At 42.2% G+C, this 18,786-nt stretch overlaps 2 protein-coding genes across 3 annotated transcripts; one reads left to right on the forward strand and one right to left on the reverse strand.

Moving 5' to 3' along the window:
* Positions 1 to 336: 336 nt before the first annotated feature.
* Trmt112 (tRNA methyltransferase subunit 11-2) lies at positions 337 to 9,660 on the reverse strand. The gene is made up of 4 exons (XM_055063481.2): positions 9,456 to 9,660; positions 9,287 to 9,388; positions 6,262 to 6,354; positions 337 to 549 (listed from the first exon to the last, which is right to left on the reverse strand). The coding sequence occupies exons 1-4, from the start codon at positions 9,531 to 9,533 to the stop codon at positions 448 to 450; spliced, it is 375 nt and encodes a 124-aa protein (XP_054919456.1). The 5' UTR covers positions 9,534 to 9,660; the 3' UTR covers positions 337 to 447.
* Positions 9,661 to 10,584: 924 nt separating this feature from the next.
* Positions 10,585 to 16,961, forward strand: LOC126548125 (charged multivesicular body protein 1a-like). 2 transcript variants are annotated; one of them, XM_055063263.2, is made up of 3 exons: positions 10,585 to 11,059; positions 13,374 to 13,556; positions 13,663 to 16,961. In XM_055063263.2, the coding sequence occupies exons 1-3, from the start codon at positions 10,808 to 10,810 to the stop codon at positions 13,834 to 13,836; spliced, it is 609 nt and encodes a 202-aa protein (XP_054919238.1). In that variant the 5' UTR covers positions 10,585 to 10,807; the 3' UTR covers positions 13,837 to 16,961. The 2 variants fall into 2 exon arrangements, with proteins under 2 accessions (XP_054919238.1, XP_050052196.1); XM_050196239.3 differs by having other exon boundaries at positions 10,586 to 11,059; positions 13,374 to 13,908.
* Positions 16,962 to 18,786: the final 1,825 nt, after the last annotated feature.

Here is an 18,786-nt window from a genome sequence, read left to right on the forward strand (position 1 = left end):
CTGCACTACTAGGAGTTCATGCACACTTACAGGTTTTGAACAATGCTAAAGGAAGCCAGTGTCATTAGCAGAGGGAGAGCTGTTCCAATTCCCCTCATACTATTTAGCTCCAAAAACTACCATGTACTATGAGAGATGTCGCAGTCAACAGCTGTGGCATAATTTAATTTTTCCTACCTGGAATCAGTGAACATGATGCTCAATGGAAGCTGGCATCATTTGCTTTTGCAGATGCCCCACTGAAATATGGTCACCACGCTAGGTAAAAGGGCTGACCTTGAGTTTAATCTTAGAACACAGTTGCTGCTGAGTCACCACAGCAGGCCCCAGCATTACTCTCGTTTTAAGTTCATTTTTACTTTATTTACAAATATGAGATGGTTTCTGAAGAAATGACACAAGGTGGCCAAATGTGATGGCAGAAAATATTACAAACTTCATCTTCACTCAGACTTCATCTTCATTCAGAAGCATATTTGGAATGCCATTGGTTATTGGGAACTTCCTGCCTGTTTCAGGGCACACAAGCTCTCCAGCAACAACCTCCACCTGCAAAAAAAATTGCCAGACTTTAGTGACTCTGATTCCCTGAACTCAATTACTGCTAACCACAGTTATGAGCCAATGAAACCTGGATATATTCAGAGGACTCCATGTGATTTCATGAACCCTCAGCTCCAGTGCTACTGGATGAACTCATGGAAACCCCCCGACAACACTAAGATGCTCTACCACAATCTGAAGAAGTATGCAGACTGCATACAGCAGCAGACGTTTGCTGCTCACGGGGCTACCCATTTACAAGCAACACATGTGGTCAGCAAGCACTCTGTGAACAGCAGTTTTCTTTTTTTCTTCTTTCTCTGCAGATTTGCTTCACGAATATTGTAGAAAGCACACTGCAGTGAACATGCACCAAAGCTACTGGAACCAATAACACAGCTTCACAGCTCTGCTTGAAATATGGGCCCAAAGACAGTTTCATGAACTAGCAGCACTGCAGGCAAGTCTTTTGTTCTAACACACAGTGTAGGGGTCACATACACAAAGCTTTTCATTTGTAGCTGTTCGCCAATGGCCAGCTGCCTTTGCTATATGCCCAGCATTGTGAGTGGTTGGGGCATGCTTTTACGAAGAGCTTTAGCTTAAGAACTTTTTGTGAATATGGGCCCTTGTCTGCTGAGAAGGCAGCTGAAAGTCACAAGAGTAAGGCATAAGCACTAATGAATGCTTATTTGCATCTCTCACACATTATGTGCTGCTGGCATCAGCTGCTCGGCACGACAAATCACAAGAAAGTAATACATACAACTGAAGGAAACGAACTGACACAAAATATGGCCCTCCATCCAAGGTAGAGAGGGTAGAGTGCAGAATAAACACAAATGGGGGCTTCATCAAGTCTGTCGTATCAACTCGTCTGTGGATGATGTGAAAGACAGTGGAATAAAACCATTCAACATCTTTGTGTTGTCTGCTGCTGTGTCGCTCAGTATGTTCGCTTCATGCTTTGCGTGTGTACACATTTTCTCCAAAACCATACTTATGTCTACTCGCTTTGCAGAGGTATAAAAATGTGGTTACCTGAAGGATGTTCAGGATGGAATAAGTTTGCAACCTCATAAGTCAGCAAAAACATATTAAGATTTTAAACATTACACCTTTTATACTACTGCTTAATTAAACCAGACAAAATTGGCACAATATTCAAGACTCTAGAATACACCACTAGTTTGCAAATGTGACATTCGCAAAAGACACCTGTAGCTGATGTTGATTCTGTGAAATTTTGGTTGTGAAAGAGCAGACAAGATTGCTCTTTCTCACTCCAGAGTTGCAATGTTATATATACAGGGTGCTTCAGGAAACACATTAAAAAATTCTTAAGGGTTGCCTGTGGCTGATAGCACAATTCTAGTTCATGAGGCGGTCTACATTTAAAAATTTGTGAAAGAGTTTGCTGAAACACCCTGTCTGTATATTGTGAACATGAAACATGCAGTAGAGTACAACGAGAAGAAAAGAAAGAGGAAGTGAGAGTAAAATAAGAAACAGACTGCCAACTATCTGTATTTTCCTTATACACAATGATGCAGCCCGTAAGCCAAACTTGGCTTGATAACCCGCCCTCAAGCATCGTGTTGCAGAGCGGATGTATCCTCCAGCATCCTGCTGCCGCTGTTCCCACGGTTGCCACAGCTTGGACATGGTGTCCCAGATTCCTCAGTCTGGAGTCCAATCTGGCTTATGCACTTGTTACAGTCAGAACTCTGCCTGTAGGCGTCATTCAAGCTTCTCAAGTCAAGGATCCATCTTCTGTTGCTATACCAACTGCTTCGCTGCCAAGGTTCACTGTAAACGCCTTGCTGGGCCTGGATTTGGCTACCGTGGATCAAGAGACCACAGCATCGTTGGTGAACGCCATCATTGGCCCCTCAACTGCAGTGTCCTGCAATTTTGCTATGTTTACGCAGACCATAGCTACACTATCAACGTGCCTTGAACACATCACCATCTCCTTCACCGCAACCTTTACAGATAGTAGCACACCCTCTGGCCAGGAAATTCCAATTTTTTGAGGATTCGAAGACTATGTTTGCAACATTAGTGAATGCTGACATTACTAGAGCCAGACACCGCATGTCAATCAATGCTGTGCACAACTGGGTGCTGTGGTATATAGTACACAAGATAAGCCCGACAAAAAACCATAAGCAATTTTTAGTGCCCAATGCAATAGCTGTTTGCTTGAGCAAAGCAGCTGTGACATAGCTGTTAGAACACTCAGCTTGAAAACAAACTGTCATTAGTTCAATCCCAGGCGGGATAAATTGTTATGCCATTTCGTCCCATGCCTGAACCAAAGCATGACAAATGACCAAACATGATCGGCCCATTTTCAAGTGTTTAACTGCTGTTCCCAGTAAAATGTAGCAAAGAATTCAACATCCAAGAAGTGCAAAATTGAGTAAAGATAGAACAGGAGCTTTACAAATGCATTTGTTGGATGCAAAATGTAGATATTTCACACACTATAAGCCAGCTAGGTAACGACACTAATCCATGAGGCTAAGAAAAAAAAGTTTCTTGCTCTTTCATTTTTTTTACATTTAAAGGGACAATAAAAGAAGTTTACTTATATGGATAGGCACAGTAAATATTTATAAAACAGGTATGTTGCTTTTATCAAGAGCAGGTATGCATGAAAACGATGTAAAAGTGGCAGGTGCCGACATCAACTTGGTATTCCCGTCTAGCTCCCTTTGGCATCAGAGACTGTAGCACATCTGGCCAAGGTTCGTTGATTGGCGATTAATAAAAGTGATTACATTGCATTATTCATCGAAGAAATAAAACTAAACCTCGCAACACTTGTGGACTTTTCCTGCACAAAAAGTGAACAAATAAGCAAAAACACAGAAAATATGAAATTTAATAGCGGCTTTACTTATTTGGCCATGAAATTCACTAAAGGCTAAACCCCATGAGCGCGATTTTGTTTCAAGCGACGGATCGGGCCGTCGCTTGAACACATCGCTCGGTCTTGTCGCTCGGTTCTGCAAATCTAGAATTCATCGCTCGTCGCCCGGAAGTGCCATGAGCGACTAGCCAATAGCGCGAAGTTGGAACTGGATGTACAAAACTCAAGCACTCCTGTTTGTCACACGGAACGAGCAAACAATTGAATTTTTATACGTGCAAGGATGAGAACCTACTGCAAGACCTTCAGAAATACTTTATACTGCTTTTTACAGTAAAACACGTCAACTTAAGTTAATAAAGCACACGTCACGCTAGTTTCGGCGCCTATATTGCTGCCCTCATACCGGCAACACTGGGGAGACGTCGCTCGAAGGTATCGCTCGCATGGGGTACGACTTGTAGGCGACGAGCGAACGCGACAGCCATCTCCATCGCGCCGCTTGTCACTGTCACGCACAAAATCGCGCTCATGGGGTTTAGCCTTAATGGGAAGCATTCACCAAAGCAAATATTAATTATTTGTGTACACGGTAGACCATGTTATATAGGTCAACACTGCACTGTTCTCTTGTGTTTTAGAGTTTCAATTTCATTGTAAAATGCAGAAATACAGCAGCAGATGCACGATGACCCTGATGAAGCCATTCATGCTCGTGTGAACTGCTGTACACCATGAGTGGATAACCAGTATGTGAACAGTTCATGTTAGAATATTTTAATCGACTGAACTGAACTTCACTGCAATCATGTTTCATTTGTGTTCTCATAGAAATTAACAAATTATAATAAATGCAGGAGTTTTAGATGCCAAAACTGTGCTTTCCTCATTTACAGTGAACCTCGTTAAGACAAAATCAGTTAAGCCGAATTCTCACATGTAACAAACAACATGAGAACGTTTGTTTGGTTTTCCAGACTCAATGCAAAAATAAAAAATCCATTTAGGACGAACCGCCTCAAACGTACTCTTTGGTTAAGGTGAACATTCGGACAGACCGCCACCGCTACTGATCCTGGACGCTAGGGTGCCTCAATGCACCGCATCGGGGGCACGCACGTCGAGGCACCCTACTGGAGGACTGTGGTGCACATTGCCCATGGACAGAGGCGAAAACAAGAGGAGGAAACATAAAAAGTTGCAGTGACGTTTCACTTTGTGAACGCAGGTGACGCGCAAGCGTATGGGTGCTATAGCACACATGGAGCTATCAGCCCTCGGGTGCACCTAGACGCCTACACTGTCCGCACCGCAGATCGTATTCAAGACAGGGCTCATGTGGCCATGCCATATGCAGCAGCCGCCAGAGTAGAACACCCCCTTGTAAACATTTGCTTACTAACTACATCAAAAAGCATGACGTCAGTGCGCACAGGCAAACATGAACACATCCCGCTCGATGACCGCAGACGCTCGTTGTCAAAACACTGGCGCGAGGAATCATGGCAGCAGCAGCGAGCGAAGTGACGGTGCTGTCTATTGCTTCAATGCAAACTGAGCAGCGAGAACACAGCACACGGAAAGCTACGAGCCATCGGCCCACCTAGACTGTGCCCCCAAAGCAGATCGCTTTCGATATAAAGCCCGCGCGACCATGCGCGGCCGAAGTACAACGCCCCCCTCTCCCTCCCCTCCCCTCCCCCGGTGCCATGCGCGTGACGGAAGACTGCGTGCTTCCTCCCCCCTTGCACACGCGAGACTGAACCACCATTGCCGGCTCACCGTCGAATGCTTTCACTGACAACACACAGCATACGGCGCGCGAGGACGATGTTATGACCAGACCAAGCCGGTACATCCGTATTGCAAACAAAACCTGTCGAAACTGCTAGAGGAGGTCAACCCAGCATGCTTCTGCTTACCTTTCTCCTCCATGACACTTCATCTAATTAAATGCTTTCTATGTAATTTTGCTCCTTTGTAAGTCTACTTCATTTATCGCTTTGAAGTAAGATATTTGGATACACCTGGTCATGTCACCAATTATTCTTCTGATAACACAAACAAGTTTTCATGGTCCCTTCGAGTTCGTCTTAAAGGGAGTCTACTGTACATTAATGACTTGCCCAATAACATCTCATCCTGCACATGAATTATCGCTGATTGTTGTGTAATATACAAACCAATTAACAGTCTTGAAGACCACTTGATTCTTCAAGGTGACCTTCAATGCATTAACGACTGGTGCAATGCCTGGCAAATGACACTTAACTCATCTAAATGGAAAGTAATGTTTTTTCACATGTAATCCATTTAACTCAACCTTTCTTATTACATAAATACAAATTTAGTATCTCAACTTTCTAGGTGTTCTCAAGGATGGGGAGGAATGGCAGTTGTCGACGAAGAACCAGCGCCGAAATAAATTTCTGGCTACACAACTGCAGACGAAAGAAAGGTATGTACCTAGTTTACTGTGCAGGAGCTTTTAGGCTACACTGCCTGAAATGGTATTTACATTGCAATACATGAAATGATATTCATATTTTAGGATTACTTGCATTCTGTAACTTGAAATTCATCATTTTGGTGAGAGACCTATAGTAAGCTTTCTCATTTTTTTTTATTTTAGAGAGATTAAAGGGAAACAGCTAGACTTTGCACTAGACTTTGTAAGTTCCTCTTTTGAAGGACTAACTTCATTTGTTCCTTTGATAATGTGGTTTGCAGGCACAATAAACAAAGACAGGCTTCCTTTTAATTCAAATACCTCTTTTGCACTGCAGCATGCAGACGCATGAACACTTTTTGACACAAAAGAGAGCCTACACATCTCTCACCTCAAATAGTGTGTGATGAACTTGCTTCAAAAACTCTTCATTATGCTCATAATCTGGTACTAATGTCTTAGGCAATTCTGAAGCACAGCCAATCTGAAAGGAATAAACAGTTCCTCATGAAACACGTGTAACAACCCTTAACTGCCTCTTCCCAGCTTCCCAGCAGTGCATTTAACCTCAGGCCCACCTACACAATAGTGAAAACTTTCTAGCAAGGTACAGGCAGTACAGCTGTCCTCAGGGAGTAATGACATGCTTGAAGACATCCCAGTGTATTTGATTTCTACTTGGCAGATGGTTTGCACTCCCATAATGAAGAAATTTTCATTGTGTGAGAAATCTGCCTCCATAGTTCTGCAAATGGCCCATAGCATGCATGGCACTTTCGTGCATAATACAATGCAGAAAGCATTCAGAGCACTAGCCACCTATACCAACACTGGCATTGCTACTGATTTGTCAGTATGTACTGATTCTCCAAAAAATTTTTCAATTCAGCAACAACATTTCAAAATGTAGTGACCTTATCTTGGTTTGTCAAGCTTGAATGAACTAGAACTATTTAAATCGGGTATTTCAATCTGGTTTTTGCTTGTATAATGAAAGGTTTAAAGGGATTTGCAATACTTTTTGAACATGGTAGACAAATTTTTGAGTTACTGTTCAATGCTGTCCTAGACAACCAGGCCTAATATTCCTGTACATGGCACTGAGAGCCCATAATTTCGCTTGAAGATTTCCTTGCCCTTTCCTTCAAATTTTCAAAACCCTGACACTTACTCATAAGCAGAAGTAAAAATGGGGGCTACTGAACAGATTTCTTTAGATGTTACGACTACACAGTGCCTATGGCAGAAGCAAAAGCAAACAACTATCCTCTCTGGTGGGGTGGTGATGCCATCTGATGAAGAATGATACTACTCCAATACTATAGCCTAAGGGATTGGGCAGCTGTGCCCTGTGACTCTGAGGCCATGCTGATACAAAAGCTTGGAGGGATGATGGAGAGTGCATGGTGGGCATTGTTTCACATAGGCAAAGCTTCGCAGTGTATTTTTAATGATAAAAAGGAGGTGAAGGCTGTGAAGGAATTGTAGCAGCAGCAACTGATTGCTGGTAGATCAATTCACACACATACAGCACAGTCAAAACCCTTTTGTTCGACAATATTCCTGAGAAAATGCTCTTTGTTAATAGGCACAGTCTACACCTTTTATATAAAGGTGCTGCAGGACCCCTTTAATTTAGAACTTTATTACACCTTGCAATAAGGGCAGCGTGGCAGGCTAGCTGGTGCAAGGTAAAGCATACAAAATCAAACAAACATAGCATACCTCTCAGCACTGTCGTGGCTCCACACTATTTTGCTTTCCTCATATTAGGTTAAATTTCACAGAATTACCATCATCGTTGTCCCTCAAAAGCAAGTACAGTTGAACCTCAATATAACGAGATATAGCAAAGATAAAATGAAGTAAATAAGAATGGTTCTCATCAATATATGCACGCAACAAATATATGCTTAGAATTATTATAAGGAAGGTATATTCTGGTCTGATGCAACTTTGTTAAAATTAAATTATGGGGTTTTACGTGCCAAAACCACTTTCTGATTATGAGGCACGCCGTAGTGGAGGACTGCGGAAATTTCGACCACCTAGGGATCTTTTAACGTGCACCTAAATCTAAGTACCCACGGGTGTTGTCGCATTTCGCCCCCATCAAAATGCGGCCGCCGTGGCCGAGATTCGATCCCACGACCTCGTACTCAGCAGCCCAACACCATAGCCACTGAGCATCCACGGCAGGTCGAACTTTGTTATAATGAGGTTTAACTATACAGCAAATATGTTCCTTATGAGTACAGCAGCGCAAAACAAGACAAGGAGAAGTAAACAGGACAATCTCGTCTTGTCTTACACTACCATACTCATAATTAATCATTACTAACCCGACTGTTAGTTCAATTGTCAGCAAAAGGTGCCAACAATTAGTAAAATATGAAGTTTATGCAGCACAACATTGTCTTTTCCCTCAAAATGTGTGTGAAATTTCGCTAAAGCATGCTCGGAGTATTCAGTGTATTGTAAACAAGGTCAGAAGGAGAGACAGGGGCACACGTCACACATAGCACTACGTGTGCACGCCGCCCCTCATTTTGTCCTTGTTTATTGTGCGCTACCTACGTAACACTGAAACCCCTGTGCATATACCCCAGTCACACAGGACACTTTCAATCGCAATCAAGTCCAATTGGCATTGAATTTCTCGATCATGAATGGCTCCTTTACACAGCTTGTGCAAAAGAGCCAATTGCTGTTGAGAAATTCAATGCCTCCTTCAGAGGAAAATTTGCATGCTCTGTTTCATCGGAACTATCAAGCTGTTGTGTGCTGCTTGCTATTCACGCGTGACGCAGAAGCGCCATGCGCGAGATATTATCTTGTAGCCGGGTAAAGGGCTTCTTTGAGAACAAGGGCATACAGGCTCTTGCTTACCCCCCCCCCCCCCCCCAAACCAGCATAAAGCTGACTTTTTTTATATCGTTTTGTTTTGTAAAATACGACTGGCCAGGCCGGCCAATCAATTTTGTTGATGCCCGTGCCTTTGTGTTTAGTAGTAACACATTTTAGATGGTTACTAACTTCATTTTATGAAGTTAGATGCGTGCAAGCATCTTGAGCAATGCAATAACTGCCAGAGCTTCACCGACGCAGTTCATGACGAACCATTTCCACACAATACATACGAATAAATGAATAGACACCAACCTTCACAACGAAATAAAGATTGTGTAAAAATAAAGGACCGTAAACATCTACCTTTTTTTTTTTTTTAAGATGCTTTGCTAACACTGATATACATAAACATGTAGCACGGATTCCAAGAAAACCGCAATGCTCAGGCAGTTTATACAGCTGTGCCAACATTTCAACAAAATTCGCTGCGCGCTGTAAACACAGGAAAATATATGTTAGCAGGTATGCAAAATCGATTTAAATGAAACGCAACGTCAGATGCATACGCTTTCGGCTGCTTGGTAAAGGGCATCCCAGTCCAACTTCGGTATCATGCGACACACGAACTCCGGATTAAAATCAACTGATATCACTTTTGTTTGGCTAGCCTGAAATAAGAAGAAAAGGAAATATTAGCACGTGAATGCCAATATGCAAGTGAGTCAGAGAACTTGCCACGATGCCAAGAGGAAAACCAATGTTAACACCCTTGATGCACTTTGATGTCATCATATTGTGCGTAAGCAGCTTCATTCTGCCTTTGAAAAAGAGTGATCCCAAAGATGGATATGAAACGAGGAACTGACAGCTCACAACACAGCGCTCAGGCGCAGGCAAGGGCGGCCATAAAATAAGGAACCGGCCTAGAATATAGACGTGTAGCCTCAGTAGATTAAAGCCGGCGGAGCCTTTGCAGTAATAAGCCATTAGAGGCGCTGGTGTACTGTTCTCGTTCTGTGCATAGAGTTCCACGGAGGAAGGAAACTAAGGAGAGGCCCTGACGTCACTCTTTGTGAAGCAAAAGTGAAGCCGGAATTTGGTGTTGCTCATGGCGATGCTCCGCCTTTTGGGCCACCCTCCTCTCTTGTTTACATCTTTCGCGAAACCACGCCGCGCTGCGCGTGGTGTCGCGCGCGGAGCGCGCGCGCTCGCGCAACATCTGGCAGAGCACGGTGCAGGTAACACAGCGCAACAAGACACGGTGACTAACGCAAACCCGCCCACTCAGCGCCTTTGCCACGGCCCGAAACCTACCAGAGCAACACGTGTTAGCGCTCAAAATTATAACAACGCCGCCATTGTGGCCCAAAAGGCGTGGCCAAACAACAAAAAAATTAAAAAAGCAGCAAAAAAATGAGAACCTACTACGTCATTTCCGCCACACTTTTCTCCTAGCGCGCGGAGGGGGTAGGGCCTCTCCTTAGTTTCCTTCCTCCGTGATAGAGTTCGCTGAAAAAACGCGCTAGTTGCAGTAGCGCCCCATTGCGGCTGCTAACCGCAGGTGCCTCACGCGGAGGCAACGAAGGCAGGGTTGGCGGAGTACATTACAGCTTATATAGTCTAGATTCTTGTAGCGCAAGTAGAGTTGCCGATGTCGCTGAAGCTGTTAGTATGTTGTGAGACAAGCGAAACCTTAAAGTTAGCATAATAATCTATGATCAAAATGATCAATGAAACTGAATTTTCTTCAAGTGTGTTGTTCACTTCATGTATTTAAAATTAGGAAGCGACTGGCTGTAACCGGATTATATAACAGGATTTTGCCTGCCACTTGGCCATACTCGGCTAGATTACTCGGCTTCGTCTCTACGTCTGGATACGTCTGGCGAATGGGCGAATAGGAACTGTAGGAACAGTCGAGAGCGAGTCAGGGCAGTGCCGTTCGGTAGGTATACATAGTGCGATTGGAAGAAAGTCGTTGACAGGTCTTTAGGACCTGCTGGACCATAGGTAAACACGTCGTCCCGAGATCTCATAGACGCGTGACAGCTGACGCATTCACGACACGCCCACTGTAACGGTACGTTATGGATGACATGCTATTTCAGTTGCGATTCAGCTGCAAACAGCTCGAACGACTCTCCAAAAAAGCCGAGAAAGATGAGCGATTGCAGAAAGCAAAGATCAAGAAGGCCTTGCAACAGGGCAACGTCGAAGGTGCGCGAATCTATGCTGAGAACGCCATCCGCAAGAAGAACGAAAGCATCAATTACCTGCGCATGGCTTCCAAAGTAGACGCTGTGAGCTCCAAGATCAAGAGTGCCATGGCTATGAAGCAGGTAAGAAGCGAGGTATACTGTTGAAGTGTAAAGCATCGAAGTTATCGAAACAGCTTTTGGTATGGCCTGATGCAAGAGGGGAGCGTATGTATACCATTCTTATTTGTTATGATTGTCGTTCTTACCACAGTTAAACGCCAACAAGCTGTTCGAGGTAGCCTTTCGTGACCCTGATCATTGTAAAGTTCACTTCTATAGAACGACTTCTAAATGGTCATAAATAATTTGCCACCTTCAATGGTTAAACTGAGGAGCAGACCAAGAGAACAATAGCTCAAGGACAAGCATATATTACGTATCTGTCCCCGCTGTGGTGTCCGAATTTTTTGCTCGTCATGTGCGTGAGTACATTCAGGAATGATCATTCTTGAGGATGCCACTTTCAGCACGCATTGAGTATCGTTAAGAACACAATTTGGGAATAAGCACAGTTTTATAATTGTCAAAATGCGTGCATGTGGATGTCGGATACATTGACAGCTAGAATGACCCTCGCCTGCAAGCTTCTCTTTTTCTTTTTTATTTTAACAGTCAAACATCTGTCTTTCCGTTAACATGAATACCGTCAGAGTGGTCTCGTTAATTTGAATTATCACTTAATTCTGAGTGCATGCCACCTTAATGCCTGGTAGCATTCCAGTGCTACTTTTGAGAGATGAGAACATGATGCAGCCTTGTGTACATAGATTGTGTCTGTTGATTAAGCAGCAAGAATTTGGTAATTTAAATGGATGCCCGTAGCAACTGTCAGGCGTCGTCATATGAAGCCGAAACTATCGTCAGATTCATTTGTTCCTGAACACGACCAGTTTGCTTCACATGACCGGTGTCCAGAAGAGAACTGTCGCTGCTGGACACTGATCGAGTGAATTGGAGATATCCTCTGCTATGGAGAAAGTAGCTTGCTTTCTCACACTGTCACTTTGGGGCATTTCATTTGCTTGTGTTACTTCTATTACTAAATCATTTTCAAAATTTTTTTGTAGTAGCACAGTCCTGGAATGGCGTGCTACAGATTCCAATGTACGGTAACCAGAATTCTGAACGAGGCCTAGTATGGGGCCCTTTAAAAATGTGGCTGTAAGCATTGTCTAAGTACCTGCATCTTATAGTTGATATACAAAAAAACAATCATTGTTGAGAGTATTATAGGTCTTCACACCAACCTTGATTGATCCTGACCACAACCATGTTATGACTGCATATTGCTGTGGCATCTTGATGCAGAGGCTAGAAACATGTCGCATAAAGCACAAGATACAAACCTCTTAAAAAGCATTAAAGGACACAGGCCTTTCACCTCGACCCAGCTCTTGTCGTTTGCTATGGTTGCCTTGTTTGCTGCTGTGGAAGTTCATTAGGGAAAAAGTATTGTTCATTGTTCTTCAGTGTTGTTCATAAGCTTAGTTCTGCTTGTTCTAGCATATTTTGCACCCTTTCTGAGCCTTCCGTTGTAGCTTTCAAAAGTTCCTTGGTGTTAGAACAGCAGTCCCCTTTCAAGATGTTCTGTTTCCTCCATTGCTTTGATGTTGACAAGATTTTGTGGATGGTTGTCTTTTTAGTCTGCACAACACACACAACTACTTTATTGTAAACTACTGTATTTTTGTGCTGATGCACTGCAGGAAGATTTGGCAGGCGAAGCAGACCACTATTGGCTCACCTAGGCCATCGTCATGTCTTCCATTGCCTCTGTGACCTTTAGCTGTTTTCACCAAGATGTACCTCAGCCTTATCATTTCATATCGGTGGACATGTTACTAGTCTGGCTTTTACCCAAAATTCCCTTACCAATCATTTTACACCCCCCATGGGGGCGTAGTGACTTTGGTGTTGCGCTGCTAAACCAGAGGTTGCGGGACTGAATCCCAGCCACCACGGCCGCATTTCGATGGGTAAAAATGCAAAAACACCCGTGTACCATGCATTGGGTGCACAATAAAGAACTGAAGGTGGTCAAAATTAAGCCAGAGTCCTCCACTACGACGTGCCTCATAATCATATCGTGGTTTTGGCACGTAAAACCCCAGAATTTATTTTTTATTAATCTTACTTTTTCTGTATCAGTGTTCCTTGCTTTCACATTTTCTTCATGAGGATGTATTCATTATCTTTTATAACTGTGTCCTGACTAATAGTAAACTACTCTCGTATATATCTGCTGTATAGCATATATTGCACTTAATGTGCAATTATTGAAGTTTTATCATTTCCTGTCATAAGAAAACTGCATTAGCAGGCTAGTGTCCATCGTACATGTTGCACTATTATCACAATAAACAAAGCTTATTTTCTCAAACTTGCTACTCTGCAGGTCACCAAGAGCATGGGTGGTGTGGTAAAAGCACTTGACAAGGCCATCAACTCAATGGACTTGCAGAAGGTATCAGCTGTCATGGAGAAGTTTGAGCAGCAGTTTGAGGATCTGGACGTTCGAAGCTCAGTGCTTGAAGACGCCATGGGCACAGCCACAACTACAACTGCACCTACAGCCCAGGTAGACCAGCTGATCCAGCAGGTTGCTGAGGAGAGTGGCCTCGAAATGATCGACCAGCTCAACCAGGCAGGCGTAACACCAGCTGATACCATTGCTGCTTCCACAGGTCGCTCAAAGGCCGCTGAGGATGCCCTCACCCGACGCCTCGCAGCTCTACGTGACTGATGGCCACTGCAAGTGTGGTTTCTGTGGCCACCTAGAATTCGCTCAGTGGAGCAAGGTGGAGACATTCAGGTTGTCCAATCATTCTATTCTGCATGCTGTGCTTTGTGCAGTGTAGCAAGCCTGCAATGCTACTGTATGGCCACCAATGCAACAAAACAGAAGAGCATATTAAAGCAATTTATGATTTCGTAAGTGTCCTGACGGTTTTTGTAGTCATGCTTATCTTCACTCCCGTCTTCTGGCCCATTTGAGTTGCACTAGGTTTACTTTGCTGGAAGAGGCTCTATCAGCACATACTTTACAGTTTTTCCATTTGCTATGTCAATACTTTTCAAGTCCTTCATATGCAATGACTCAAGCAGTTTATTTTACATGAAAGATGTTTAATTGGGTTTTTAACAAAATGACTAATTGTAGCTCTCATTGATTGCTGCTGTTAGCTGTCTTTGATGTGGCATGAGCCTGCTACACTTGCTACATAAACAGTGTCCACTTTATTGGCAATGCTTACTGAATTCAGCATATGTTTATTGCATCTGTGTACTGCTCTACAATGTATGGATCACTTCATTGGTTAAGGCAGAGAGTTCACTGCACTAAACTACACAAGCTGACTGCACAGCAAGGCAAGCTGCAGTCACAAATGACAGCCATTACAATGTCTGTATTTGTTGACCAGTGAGGACGTTAGACTGTACATCTAGCCTCTTTAGATGTGCTTGGCAATCTAGTACTGGGGAGAATAAGTATTTCTTTAATTATATTTTGCCTTCATAACGACTAAAAAGAGAGTATCATCACAAATTTTTTAGAAAGGCAGCCTTATTAGCAGACACTGTATTTGAAAACATACTTGTGGCATGTTTTGTTTTTCCTTTGTGTGTATGCATATTTGGGTGATATCTTCATGCTTTCTTGCTGTGGAGTCAATGCAAGATAAACTTTTTGTTTTCTATCTACACACACTGTTTTTGGTGTCTGTTGATGGAAACTGTATACCCATTGCTAAGTGTACATATGACTGGTATGGTTACTACACTAATATGTAATCCGGTGAATGCAAAAGAGAAAAAAAGTTTGAAACTTGTAGTGGAAGAAGTAAGTGTGATCATGTTAGTATGTGAACTGCTCCAGACATGTAATTCACAGACAAGTTCTCTGGCAGTAACATCGGGTAGCGGTTTCACCTACCATTGTTGACGGGCACTGTTTCATTGCTCTGTACTTTTGCTTGATGGCATGCTTTTACAGAATGGGTACCATTGAAATTGGAGGCTATTATTATATTATTATATTATGACCCATGAGGCTGATTCTTTTTGTGGGAAAAGCATGTTTATTTTTATAATATAGTGCTACTATGAGGTGTACTCACAATGTGCAGTTTGTATGGGCATTCTGTGTGTTTTTAGGCATTAGCACCATTTTTCATGTGGAACATATATGTTTACTTTTTCTTGAGCTTTAATTCCATAAACTATCACAGCATCATAGCTGTTAAAACATTGTTAACAAAGGATATGAGCAGTCTTAAGATGGTAGCAATAATTTGAACTATACTTACAGAATGAAACTGGGAAGTTGAACACCCCATAGATGCAATCACTGAAATGTGTGATGCCATGCTACTTTGAACCTTATCACTACCGGCAGTGTGAGCTCTGACCTAAGTGCATGAGCAAAAATTACACCAATATCACACGAACGAGAGACATTGGGAATAAAAGTATGGCATTAGTTTGCCCTAAATTGGCATGTTTCATTATGTGAGTATAGCACTAATTTTAATACGTCAGTGATAAATTCTTAGGATGTATTAGGAATGTGCAAGGTAGTTTTCAAACTTGTACTAGCACATCAGCTGGTGTGAATGTTACAGCCACCACACGTTTGTGCATTTATGTGGTATTTTCCAAAACATCACACGTTTCCTTTTAATGTGAAAAGAACTGTGTGTGGTGCATACACTTGAATTTGATGCTCCGTATGATTATGCACAATTTTCTTGTACAAAAATAGCACACAGAAATTTTAGACAAAATGTTACGAAATTTTTTCTAATAAACTAAGTAAGTAGAACAAGAAAATGCCCTAATAACAAGTTGGCTCCGTGCAGTGCTGTATTGGTTTGAATGTTATATAATACGCAATGTTTTCTGGTGTATTTTTTCCTACATAAAACTTGGTTCATGTTATGCGAAACACCTTCACACAAAAGGCATAAGGCACTTGTAGCAGCATAAAGTAGCAGCCACAAACTTTTGACTGGTCATAATAGCGACTCTTTTCTTTAGACAGCCTTAGTAGGCACTTAGTACTTAGTACACAGGCATTTTTATGTTTGTACCACAGACACATGAAGGTCCTCAAACATTTCAAGCATGTTACTTGTTTAAGCATTGCATGGCACTGGAACAAAAATAGGAAGCATGTTTGGCGAATTTAATGTAACAATGCAAGATATTAACACCTTAGCACATCTTATAATCTGTCTTTCACTTAGTGTCAGCCAGAGTTTATTGGTTTTAGCCTCCAAAAGTTATGCTTGGAAGCACTAATTGGAAGGCTGCAAATTTAACTTCTACCATGTGAGGGCTTTCTTTATCGAGCACCAAAAACTTAGTACACAGGCATTTTCATGGTTTGCCTCCGTCAGAATGCTTCAAACAAGCCTGGGAATTGAATCCACAGCCTTGTGTAAAGCAGCAAATTACCATAGCCACTGAGCCATCATGGCAGTTTTTTTTTTTTCCTGTTCTTCTTTCATGGTCTACCAGATAATACGTTGAGAAAGTGGCCTTGAATAGATTATCTTCCTATACAGACTGTTGCAGTACCCTTGTCCACATAAGAGTTTAATTGACCAACGTCTTCGTAGCAGAATCAACATGTGACAGCAATTTTATACAGTAGATAAATCAACATGTATCACATCTGTAGGCAGCATAAAATGTACACACAAGCATCAGCAAACCAACAAAAAATTCAAGGTACATGACACACCTGCCTAACATTTGTACAAAGTGAATGTAGGATTTCCATTGCTGATGCCCCTGAACACTGTAGCTACAATGGAATGCAGTGAGCTTTGAAATTTGTGCTTGGCTTTAAGCCTATGATGAGTTTTATGTCGCTTTGTTGTGGGTAAGTACAGTGTATCTGCTTCACTTGTCTTATCAGAGCTTTAAATGATGCTTATGCTGTACATACTGTAATTAAAATATGTCATGCACTTCACAACAGTCTGTTGTAATGAAATTACTTTCACAATGGTAAATACACTGTTAGCCTCTTAATCTGGTATTGCCACTAAAGGGTAAAGCTAACAGCACCTACTGTTAACAGTTAATTTTTGTGTGCTAGACATGTTTTGGCATAAATAATGCTAGCAGAAACTAGTGTATGTTGGTCGCCAAATGTTGGAACAGGCCATGTATAGGAACAAGGTAGCTAACACATGGTTGTAGATAAAGTGTCACGCTTCATTTCTCTTCTCCCAGTCTGCTATGATTAACATGCACATGTCTGTGTGTATGCTAGTGGCAACATGGAAATGGACGGCCCTTATGCTAGTTTGGACATCATACAATTGCTCCTCTTTTTTGCAAGCCTAACTAATAGCTTCATGATATGCCTCTCTGTGAAAGCTTTAAGACTGTGTATTGGTAAAGGTAGCCGTTCGCTCAGCTACAGTCTTGCAGAGCTCCACATTTTTTTCTGTAAACACCTGGTGGGATCTCTGTGCCATATTTGTGCATTCATAAACGCATAAAGCATCTGTATGTGAGGCTTGAAAACTATGCAAAGTCTATTTTTAAGACTGGGCACATTTCCTGACAGGGTCCTGCACTAATTTATGTGGCACAAGGTATTGTTGGCATGGTATGTGCCCTCTAAAGACCTGAGAGAGAATGCTATATTTTGGTAGTTGTAGCAGCAAAAGAGTCAACTCCTTGGTTTACACCAAGTGTGGTTTTGTCATTTACTTTTCTGATAAAAGGTTACAAGAAAAGGACTGAAATGTTGATGAAATAACTTCTGTACAAGCTGCTGGATATCTTCTTACCGACTGTGGAAGCACACATTAGCATTAAAGGGGCCTTAAAAATATTCATACATTTGACATTTTCGCCCACATAATATACTGAAACACTCAGCTTGACAGTTACTGTGGAAGCACTTCCATTTTTGGTTGCAAGAAACTTTATGGGAGCTGGTACATGGAGACATGGTGATTGGGAGTGTGGATTTGCAGTGTAGCAAGACAAAACATAGGAGCACCTCCATGATGTAGGGTCCCCATGCATCCTTGCATCTCCACAGTGTAATGTGGAGTAGTCAGGTGAAGGCAAGAGAAAATAGGCCTGCTTTGGAAACAGTAACACAGGATAGCTTCCATTGAGTGGCTAGGAGTGCTGACTGGTGTGCCCTTAAAGTAACACCACATGCAGTTTTTTTTTTTTTTAACTGTGCTAATACAATCTGCAAACAGCACTTAAGTGCACTTGACAACAGCTGCACCAACAGGGTTGTTCAAGATATCCCTGCTGGTGATTGCTTTGTGTTTCCCAATAAAGCATAGCAAAAGTCATGGTATCTGCTCAAAATTAAATCTTTCCAATAGGACCGCACACAGGATAACAATAGTAATAGGAAAAGTTAAACCTGAGTGCTCTAATGCATAATAGCATGGCAAGCTTGCCACCCAACCCAAGCATCACTAAAGCTGGCAGCAAGCTAATTAGGCATGGCTCATCGTTGAGACGAGAAACTAGAGTGGCGCTGCTACTGTGTTTAGGTATCATGCATGACCCCCTGCCCTATCAAAAAAAAAAAAAACTGCACTTACCCTATACTGTGTTGCTCAGTCATATGTGTAATCTTTTATCTGGTTTTCCTTTATTTTATTCTTGCTTCTTGTGAAATTGAGACAATAGTGAGTTTATATGCTTGCCTTTATATATATATATATATATATAGCTGGTAACACAGATGTGTATTTATTTGAAATAGCTGCTTTCTCAAAGATTTCAGCCAGGATGCTTCGACTCGTGATGAATGGTCA

This window comes from Dermacentor andersoni, chromosome 1, assembly GCF_023375885.2.
Source record: "Dermacentor andersoni chromosome 1, qqDerAnde1_hic_scaffold, whole genome shotgun sequence".
Taxonomy (NCBI): domain Eukaryota; kingdom Metazoa; phylum Arthropoda; class Arachnida; order Ixodida; family Ixodidae; genus Dermacentor; species Dermacentor andersoni.

Coding starts and splice junctions, on each gene's coding strand:
- LOC126548125 (XM_055063263.2), top strand. CDS start 10,808: ATGGATGACATGCTATTTCAGTTGCGATTCAGCTGCAAACAGCTCGAA. Junction 11,060..13,373: donor GTGCCATGGCTATGAAGCAG/GTAAGAAGCGAG, acceptor GCTACTCTGCAG/GTCACCAAGAGCATGGGTGG. Junction 13,557..13,662: donor CAACTGCACCTACAGCCCAG/GTAGACCAGCTG, acceptor CTGCTTCCACAG/GTCGCTCAAAGGCCGCTGAG.
- Trmt112 (XM_055063481.2), bottom strand. CDS start 9,533: ATGAAGCTGCTTACGCACAATATGATGACATCAAAGTGCATCAAGGGT. Junction 6,355..9,286: donor TTTACCAAGCAGCCGAAAGC/GTATGCATCTGA, acceptor TATTCCTTTCAG/ATTGGCTGTGCTTCAGAATT. Junction 550..6,261: donor TTCATCACACACTATTTGAG/GTGAGAGATGTG, acceptor TTTTTTTTGCAG/GTGGAGGTTGTTGCTGGAGA.